At 45.6% G+C, this 10277-nt stretch overlaps 1 protein-coding gene across 1 annotated transcript in view; it reads right to left on the bottom strand.

Annotated features, from left to right (window-relative positions):
- Positions 1-2900: 2900 nt before the first annotated feature.
- LOC138784166 (A-kinase anchor protein 8-like) overlaps positions 2901-10277 on the bottom strand; it is a 94594-nt gene continuing 87217 nt past the window's right edge. The window contains exons 6-11 of the mRNA XM_069959678.1: positions 9319-9398; positions 8907-9047; positions 8075-8180; positions 7666-7796; positions 3248-3337; positions 2901-2993 (exon numbers count right to left, since the gene is read on the bottom strand). Coding sequence (XP_069815779.1) covers positions 2901-2993; positions 3248-3337; positions 7666-7796; positions 8075-8180; positions 8907-9047; positions 9319-9398 — 641 coding nt within the window. The remainder of the gene's footprint in view (positions 2994-3247; positions 3338-7665; positions 7797-8074; positions 8181-8906; positions 9048-9318; positions 9399-10277) is intronic.

The raw sequence follows: 10277 nt of genomic DNA, 5'->3' as shown, positions 1-10277 counted from the left end.
TTTTAGCAGTGAGAACGCAATGGCATACGTTTTTTAGTATGTGACTTGTGAATGAAGTTTACAAGTTCACTATTGCAAGGATGGGGAACCTATAGCTCTCCAGCTGTTGCAAAACTACAATTCCCAGCATGCCTGGACAGCCAAAGCGAAGCTTTGGCTGTCCAGGCATGATGGGAATTGTTGTTTTGCAACAGCTGGAGGGTCAAAGGATCCCCATCCCTGCTATAAAGGCATTTTAACCAGAACATGTGAACTTAGCCTTAGGTTACCCATACAGGTAGCCTTCCAGAGGGGCCAGAATGGTGCAAATACGGTAAACATTTTTTTTTTTTTTTTTTGTTAGTGGGAGGAGCTTGCTATGCTACAGACTGCGCCCCAGAGAAAGAGTGTGGAAGGGTGAGTAGCACCTAATCCTCCTCCTTCCAGAGGTCAGCTTCAAAGCCTTTTTTGGTTGAGACACATCAGCATGAGGGATTAAAGGGGTACTCCAGTGAACTCCGGTGAAATGTTTTTTCTTTAAAGGAGAAGTCCAGGCAGACATATTTGTTTAAAGCGACTCTGTACCTACCCCCCTCCCCGCTTCATAGACCAGACAGATCCGACTGATGAAAAAACAGTCGAGATTTCCTGATTCTGAGCAGTGGATGACAGAAAGGAGAGGAGGGGGGGGGGCTGGGAAAAGGCTTTTTACATGCAGATAATAGCAGATTTGGCTAATAAACCCAATATCTCCTCTTTTCAAATTCATTTCTGGCTTTGGGTTCAAATCTTTGGCAGATAATCTTTCTGTGTAAATGGACCCTAAGGCTGCATTCCCACGTACCGGAGTCTGTAATTAGATGCTGGGAGCGGGGGAGACTGTATTCATAAGCGCTTATGAATACAGTCTCCCCTGCTCCCAGCATCTAATTACAGACTCCGGTACATGCATTCCACGTCCGTAATCCGTCAGGATCACGGAACGTGGGAGTGCAGCCTTAGGGTCCTATTCCACGAGCCGAGCAGGGCCTGATGAACGATGTAAATGACAATCGTTTAGCGAGGGCTGCAGGGACATAGTTACCGATGTCCTTGCAGCCCTTGTTTCATACATTACCTGTCCGGACTGCAGGTCTTCTCCTTCTCCCGGTCCCGCACAGCAGCAACTTCAGAGCGGGGCTGTCTGAACTGACAGACCGCTCAGCCAATCACTGGCCGCAGCAGTGATTGGCTGAGCGGTCTGTCTGTTCAGACAGCCCCGCTCCGAAACTGCTGCGGCGCGGGACAGGGAGAAGGAGAAGACCTGCAGCCTGTACAGGTAATGTATGCTGTTTTCAAATCGTCGGTCACCGTCACGCACCGCTATTCCACCGTAGCCCGCCGGCACTAGACAATTATAGGTTCAAACATATATCAACGATCAGCCAATGATCGTTGTCATCGGCTGATTGTTGTATTTATTAAACGGAACGATAATTGTCTGAATCGGGCCCCTTAGGGTGGAATAGGCCCCTTAGGGTGCGTTTACACAGATTTATCTGACAGATTTTTGAAGCCAAAGCCATGAATGGACTTTAAAAGAGGATAGATTCCAGTCTTTCCTTTACGACCTGTTCTGTTTATTGTCTGTTTCTGGCTTTGGCTTCAAAGATCTGTCAGATAAATCTCTGTGTGTAAACGCACCAATAGCTGTCTCCATGTTTTCCAGGCGGTCCCCTGGCGGTATCCTCTGCACAGAGCCGCCAGCCAGAGGGATATGAGCGCAGATCAGTTTTGCTTCGTAGGAAGCAAACAAATCTGATTCGCTCATCTCTAATTGCAATAAACACAATATTATGGACTGTGGCTAGGAGGGGCGGCTTTATAGGGATTATATAGGGTATTTTGGATACGGTGAGGCCTCTTCAATCACCACAGATACAAAGAACTGAAGAGCCAAAAAAACACACATTTATTTATTTGAATGGGTTAAAAAACAAAACACTTTTTTCAATACAAGAGACATTACTTTTGCCTCTGACTATTCCATTGATATATTTTTTTTTATCTCGTCCCTTAAATGGGATAATGTTTGGTATTGCAAGTCGGATCTGGCAGGATCCCTTGGTCACTTAAAGGTCTTCTGATAAGGGGGCATGTAGTCCAGTTTTGTTCTAGGATGGGACTGTCATATTTGCTGACCTATGTGCGTATGTAATGGGCCGCATTTTACCTTCTGATTTGCTTCACTCGGTATCACTGTTGTCTTAATTCCAGAGCTTAGTACCTACTGTTTCATATTCTGTACCTGCTGTTGTGTGTGTCTGAACATTCCTTTCATGTTCGTTTTATTCTCTTTTTCTGTATTTTGTTTGAAAACCAAATAAACTTTATAAAAAAAAATGGGATAATGTTGGACTACTCTTTAAAGGGGCTTTCCGGGTGCAAATATCTGTTTGTTACATGCCTCCTACTGCAGTGAAAAATAAAAGTAGTATACTCACCTCCTCATGATCCCCCAACCACTGTTTTGAAGCCTAGTCAGGTGCTCCTTGCTGCTGTCCACCTTTTCATGCTTCCGATAAAGGCTCTATTACACTGAACGATTATCGTTCTTACCTGGCTGATTACCGACTGTTCAGGCCGCTGCTGCTCCTTGATGTCTGTGTGGGTAATAGTACAGTGCAACAAGCAGGGAACAAGGGGGAAGCGAGTGCTGAACGTCCCCACTGCAGAGCAGGGGGATCAGAAGAGGTGAGTATGTGGTCCTTATGTAGAAATAAATACTTTTACATAAAAAAAAATATACAAATGTTTGTATAAATTCTAATTTAAGACGCATCGGACACATCAACCTCTGCACTTTCAGAACGGTCACATACAGTAGAGGTCTCCTCAATGTTCTCCTGCCCAGTGAATTGTCCACCAGAATCTTTTTCCTCTTAACCCTCAGAGTCAGAGAGAGTAATATACGTCAAATCTGATACATCTATGTTACGGCGGCGTCTGGGGGTCTCCTCCTCATCCACATGGTTCTGGAATAGCAATTATACAAGTATTACAGGACAGATAGTGATCATGTGATGTAGCCTCATGGGAAATTATTGCTATTCATAGTAGCTAATGTTGAGGAATGAATTACGGTGAGATGTGAAGACTTAAAGGGAAGGTCCCAAAGACAACATCTGTCCTTTCACCCCATCTTGGTGAAGAATTGCTATTAGAAAGTTTATATTATACAGTGATATAATTTTGGGCATATTATATAGAGAACCAGTAACGTGCATACATTTATATATTGCTCCAATTCCTGTTTGTGATGCTTCAGTATCATCCTTGCTATACTCAGCGTTTTCTTTTTAGAGTTTTCCATCATGATCTAGAAGGTAGAGAAGAGAAGACAGTGAGAGCTAAAGTCTGGCCTAAAATTCTGTGCAGCTTCAATTCACTGTAATTCTTTACAGACTCCAGATCACATTTTGTTTCACATACACGTCACCCAGGCCCGGATTGGTAATCTGGCAAAGCGGGCAAATGCCCGCTGGGCTGCCAGGATTACCAGTCCGGGGACCGCCGGTCCTGGCCCCCAGCAGTGGCTGCAAGAATAGCGCAGCCGGCCGCTGCGCTATTCATTTAGCCTCTGCAGAGGGCCGGTGACCTGGCCCTTTAACTGTGAGCGTTCAAGATGAACGCTCACAGTCTGCAGCGGCCGCGCTCTGACTGACAGAGCCAGGGAGCCATTGGCCCCCGGCCCTGCCAGTCACTCCTGTGGCCGGCCGGTCTTCGTAGCCGGAAGGTGTCAGGGCCGGCCCGGGGTCGCAGACGTGCCGCGCGCAGGCACGTCTGCGGCACCTCTGCCAGGCCCCCAGCGGCTGACGTCACTTCTGTGACGCGCCGCTGAGGACCTGGCAGGAGAGAGAAGAGAGACGCTGCAGCAGGAGGCAGGTGCAGTGACCGAAGATCCGGGAGGAAGAAGCTGCTAGGAGCGAGTTGACAGGTGAGAATGTGTGTTTTTTTTTTTTACCCCTTCACATGTGGCCATGGGGGGGGGGGGGGGTTGATTTATGTGGATGCACAGCAGGAGGCTATTCTACATTGGGGGGATGCAGGGGGAGGCTATTCTATATTGGGGGGATGCAGGGGGGCTATTCTATATTGGGGGGATGCAGGGGGGGCTATTCTATATTGGGGGGATGCAGGGGGGGCTATTCTATATTGGGGGGATGCAGGGGGGGCTATTCTACATTGGGGGGATGCAGGGGGGCTATTCTATATTGGGGGGATGCACGGGGGGCTATTCTATATTGGGGGGATGCAGGGGGGGCTATTCTATATTGGGGGGATGCAGGGGGGCTATTCTATATTGGGGGGATGCAGGGGGGCTATTCTACATTGGGGGGATGCAGGGGGGCGGCTATTCTACATTGGGGGGATGCAGGGGGGCTATTCTACATTGGGGGGATGCAGGGGGATGCTATTCTATATTGGGGTAAAGCAGGGGGGCTATTCTATATTGGGGGGATGCAGGGGGGCTATTCTACATTGGGGGATGCAGGGGGGGGCTATTCTGCATTGGGGGGATGCAGGGGGGCTATTCTACATTGGGGGATGCAGGGGGAGGCTATTCTATATTGGGGGGATGCACAGCAGGGGAGGCTATTCTATATTGGGGGGATGCACAGCAGGGGGCTATTCTATATTGGGGGGATGTAAAGGGAGAATATTCTATATTGGGGGATGCAGGGGAGCTATTCTATATTGGGGGATGCAGGGGGGGTATTCTATATTGGGGGGATGCAGGGGGGGCTATTCTATATTGGGGGATGCAGGGGGGCTATTCTATATTAGGGGGATGCAGGGGGCTTTTCTATATTGGGGGATGCAGGGGAGGCTATTCTATATTGGGGGATGCACAGCAGGGGGCTATTCTATATCGGGGGATGCAAGGGGGCTATTCTATATCGGGGGATGCAAGGGGGCTATTCTATATTGGGGGATGCAGGGGAGGCTATTCTATATTGGGGGGATGCAAGGGGGGCTATTCTATATTGGAGGGATGCAGGGGGGCTATTTTATATTGGGGGAATGCACGGGGGGCTATTCTATATTGGGTGGACGCAGGGGGGGGGCTTTTCTATATAGGAGGGGGATGCAGGGGGGCTATTCTATATTGGGGGATGCAGGTGGCTATTCTATATTGGGGGATGCAGGGGAGGCTATTCTATATTGGGGGGATGCACAGCAGGGGGCTATTCTATATGGTGGGATGCAGGGGGGCTATTCTATATTGGGGGATGCAGGGGAGGCTATTCTATATTGGGGGGGATGCAAGGGGGGCTATTCTATATGGGGGGGATGCACGGGGGGCATGCAGGGGGGGCCATTCTATATGGGGGGATGCACAGCAGGGGGGCTATTCTATATGGAGGGATGCACGTGGGGGCTATTCTATATGGGGGGATGCACAGCAGGGGGGCCATTCTATATGGGGGGTGCACGGGGGGCTATTCTATATGGGGGGATGTACAGCAGGGGGGGCTATTCTGTATGGGGGATGTATAGATGAGGATGTTGCTGGAGCAAGAAGCCTAAAATGTCTGTCTGACAGATCCCGTGGAGAGGCGTCATGGCCAGAGAAGCCTTCATGGTGGCCGGAGATAGATGGAGAAGAAAAGCAAAAGTGGACGTCTCGTCATGCAGAGAAGACGCCTACTGTGAGTGACAGGATGTAACTGCACTATAATCACTTATAAGGTCTGCAGAACCTTTATACAGCTGGGATCTACCTCTGTATCAGGGGTGTCACACTCCGGCCCTCCAGGTGTTGCAAAAATACAATTCCCATCATGGTTTATCTGTCCAGGCATGATGGGATTTGTAGTGATGTAACAGCTGGAAGGCTGGTGTTTGACACCTGTGTTTTATGGTCACTGCTTTGGAAGAATATTGGTCTTTATATGGTGGCTGTTATTTGGTGACAATATAGTGGTATTATCCAGTCACCGTATGCTGAGAGTAGTGGGCATGGTGTGATGGTATTACATTACTCGTCCTGTGTATTCTGGTATTATTGGTAATATTAGTGTTGTATATAGTGGATTGTATTCAGTCACAGTGTAGCGGTATTAGTCATTATGTGGTGGTAATGGCAGTGCTTATGGTGTGGTGATATTATTTGTTACTTATATACTGGTAGTATAGGAAATATTGGTGGGATTGCTTAGTGACAGTATGGCAGTAACGTGTACAGTATGGGGATAATATTTGCTTACAGGTGTTATTAACTATGACAGTATTATCATGCACAGAAAATTCTAGATAGATAGATAGATAGATAGATAGATAGGAGATAGATAGATAGATAGATAGATAGATAGATAGATAGATAGATGTCGAGATATTCCGCAGCACACCAGCATTCGTGAAAAAGGTGATTTATTACAAAAAATACAGGAGATGCATCACCTGTATTTTTTGTACTTTTTGTAATAAATCACCTTTTTCTGTCCTCAGACTGTGTTATGGTATTACAGCTTGGCTCCATTCACTTCAAAGGAACTGAGCTGCAATACCTCACACAAACTGAAGAAGAGTGTGGCGCTGTTTCTGGAAGAAGGTGGCCATGTTTTTCTCCTTTACAGGGAATCTGTGAGGTCCGTTCCAGGTCTAGGGCTGTAGATCTCAGCAGACAGGTGTGAGGGAGATATCACTGACAGGACCTTTAGTCCAGTGTAAACTTTTGTAATTGTCTTTTTCATTACCAACTAAAGTTTCACAACAGCAGCCGCAGCAGCAGCAGCACCCTATACGTCCATCAGTCAGAGCAGGAAGGGGCGGGCAGAAGGTGCTGCTGTGGCTCCACCTCTGTGACACTTCAGCTGGTAATGGAAAGAATGATTATAGAGGTTTACAATGGACTAAAGGTCCAGTCCCTGATCTGTACGCTGGGATCTACAGCTGTGTACCTGGTATAGACCCCACAGGTTCCCTTTAAGGGCACTTTCATACCTAATCCAATGCAGATTTGATGCTTGCGATTTAATCAGTTTAAATATATACATAAATATGCCGCATCAAATCCACAGCAGATTATGTTATAGCATTATTTTTAGTTGCTGATGGTGGGGTTCACATGTTTAAGGGAGTAGTGGGGACATGGCTAAATGAAGCAGAATTTGCTACAGGGAATTACGCTATCCAGGATATGGTATGTGGGCTGCTGGGGTTTGATTGCCAGGGCTGATTTTAAGTCCCAGTCCGGCCCTGACGTCACCACTAGGGGGAGCTTACTACACACTAATTTATATTACACCAATAAAATCAATGGGGACCCTGTATGTCTATCCTTTGGCTACAAGCACATCCTTGTCCACTCATTTGTGCATCTCTCAGCTGTTGGGCTTACACTTGTTCATGATTGCTGTACCATATGCAGCTAATAATAATAATAATCATTCCGCAGCACTTTACATAGTGTGTCATTTTTGTTCCCTGTCCCCATTAGAGCTCACAATCTAATTTTACCTATCTGTATGTTTTGGGTGTGGGAGGAAACCAGAGTACCCGAGGAAACCCACGCAAACACGGACAGAACATACAAACTCTTTGCAGATGTTTTCCTTGGTGGGATTTGAACCAAGGATCCTAGTGCTGCAAGGCTACAGTGCTAACCACCGCGATACAACCAGTGTTATACCCTAGACTCACCTTGCATTTCTTGCTGTGTAAAGAGGTTCGGATATGTCGCTCTATGGCACTTGGCTGCATAGGGATTAATATGCTACATGCAACACAATTGGCAACGTCAATTTTCTTCACAAAATTCTCCATGCCCAATCCTGCAAGAAGAAACAAAACACTTATAGCCCCTTACAGGCTAGATCCCCCCCAAATCCTTTGCATACCGATGAGACATAGAGAGTCCCTAAATAATACATGCCCCAGTTTAGGCATCTAAATATTCTGTTGCTTTTGAAAAAAGATGGATGTAATTTGAATGGCTGCAATGGGCAACGGCATCAGCTCAAGACTATCTGCTACTAAGTCTCTCTGAATGTTCATTGATGAAGTGGTATGGGGGGGGGCTGCTCCCATGCAAAAGTGCCTGTGTCACTACCTAGGGTGAGATCCCGACTCTGATATATTTTATGGATTTTGTTGCTGAGGTCTGGTACGAGTTTGCGTTGTTCCTCTGTCTTCTTAGTATTTTGTGACATATGCTCCTGGAAGAAGGTACAAAGAGATGTTAGTCCCTGCTCTGCTTTATCTCTACGGCACACAGTCATAGACAGCAACACAGAGGACATTACAGAGCAGTACTGAGCAGTCTAAGCTGTGATTACAGAATTGGAGTAAGATATAACACTCTGCAACTCCTTCCTCCATAAACTGCTACTGGATAATTCGACTGTTCTCAAGATTTTTTTTCACACGTAACTGATCTGCAGCGGATTTTACTCTGCAAATTTGCAGCGAAATCCACAGCGGGTCTCTTGTCATTTTCAATGAGAAGAGATACTAGCGGATTAAGATCCCGCTGTGAATATGTAAGTGACAGCCCCCTTTAGCCCCCAGCCAGGAACTCCCAAGCAAGCAGGAGAGTGGAGCAGGTAATGTATGCTCCAGCCAGTGGGGGGTTAACGGGGCTGTCACTTGCAGCGGGATGTCTTCTCATTGAAAATGACTGACAAGGGATCTGCAGCGGATTTCCCTGCGAATTTGTATGGTAAAATCCGCCGCGGATCCGTTACGTGTAAAACTGGCCTTAGAGTGAAAAATCAGCTGTAGTTGTACCTGCTGTGTTGTCTGTGTACAGCGCATTGGTATCCGTCTGCCATCTAATGAATATACAACAGTGTAAATACACATCCCTGAATAGTATACAGTATGTATCCGTGTGATAACCTGGAATTATAGAGAGGATAAGGAGACAGAGACCCATAGTATACCTGTAGGAAGGTTGCCTTCTTTCTGGGAAGGTTCTCCCCCAAATAATCGTAACGCTTCTTATGGAAGTCGCTCTGCAGGTGATTGTTCATCTTCTCTTCATAGAAAGTGCAAAAATCACAAAAAGAGCAGGAAAACAGCATCTTGAGAGGGAAACCAATTTTTATTTATTTTTTTGTAATTTATACTTTTATGATATATATCTTCATTCTACTATACCACAGAGGCGTCAAACTGCGGCCCTACAGCTGTTGCAAAACTACAATTCCCATCATGCCTGGACGGCCAAAGCTTTAGCTGTCCTGCCATGGTGGCGATTGTAGTTTTGGAACAGCTGGAGGGCCGTAAATGTAACATCCCGGTGCTATGCTATAGTGCATTCATTATACTTGGTGTTTCTAGTATACTCTGAACCACATACTTCTGCATTAATATATTTCCAAAGTGTCTGTGCCTTGTCTCTTGCTGACTTTTGCTAGATGACTGTGCATGTTCTGTAGGGAAAAGAAGTCAACGGCAGCTCTACAGTATATCCACAGGAAAGTCCACAAGGCTAAGTTCACACATACATTACTTGCAGGTGATGTAATTGAATGGAATCAGCAGGTTTTCAGGTGTAGAAAAAGGGTAAGGTGAGATCAACCTAGGGTCAGAGGGAGTTATGCTGCATTTACACGGAACGATTGTCGTTCAAATTTTCGCAATAACGATGGCATTTGAGCGATAATCGTTCCGGGTAAATACAGCAAATGATCAAGCGATGAGCGAAAAATCGTTCATTTTGATCTTTCAACATGTTCTCAAATTGTCGTTCGCTAAAAATTCGCAGATCGTTTCATGTAAACAGTCTTTCAAAGGTTCACCCTATGTAAAAGATGGGCTTAAGCGATCTTAAAAGCGATCGCATTGACAATTTTTTTATATAAATTTTCTTACGATTTTTCTAACAATTTATTAGTCTAAATGCTGATTATTATAAAAACCAAATCGTTGCTTCAAAATCGTTAAACGATCGGTTGGGCGAATTATCGTTTAGTGTAAACGCAGCATAAGTTGGTTGTGTCGTGTTTTGAGTGCACTGCCTGGTTCTGCATCCTACAAAACCTGTGTTGCAATAAGAGGTTAATGGAAAAAATTGGTAGAATCTCTAAAAACACTTAACATATGTGTAGATTAAAATTCTCGTTTTATATAGTTTGTAACGATTAAAAGCAGTTTATAGATGTACAATCACATAAAATATAAAATCATACAAAAAGACAATATCATAGCAGTGGAAAATAAAATGGAATAGTATTGTATTGAAAATGTCTCGTCACGGTATATAGCTGTACATGTGGTTTAGCCACTTATTATGAATATTCCGTTGCGGT

Source organism: Dendropsophus ebraccatus, chromosome 1 (assembly GCF_027789765.1).
Source record: "Dendropsophus ebraccatus isolate aDenEbr1 chromosome 1, aDenEbr1.pat, whole genome shotgun sequence".
Taxonomy (NCBI): Eukaryota; Metazoa; Chordata; class Amphibia; order Anura; family Hylidae; genus Dendropsophus; species Dendropsophus ebraccatus.
Note: the sequence above shows the minus strand (reverse complement) of the source record. Positions and strands in the feature narration are given on the sequence as shown.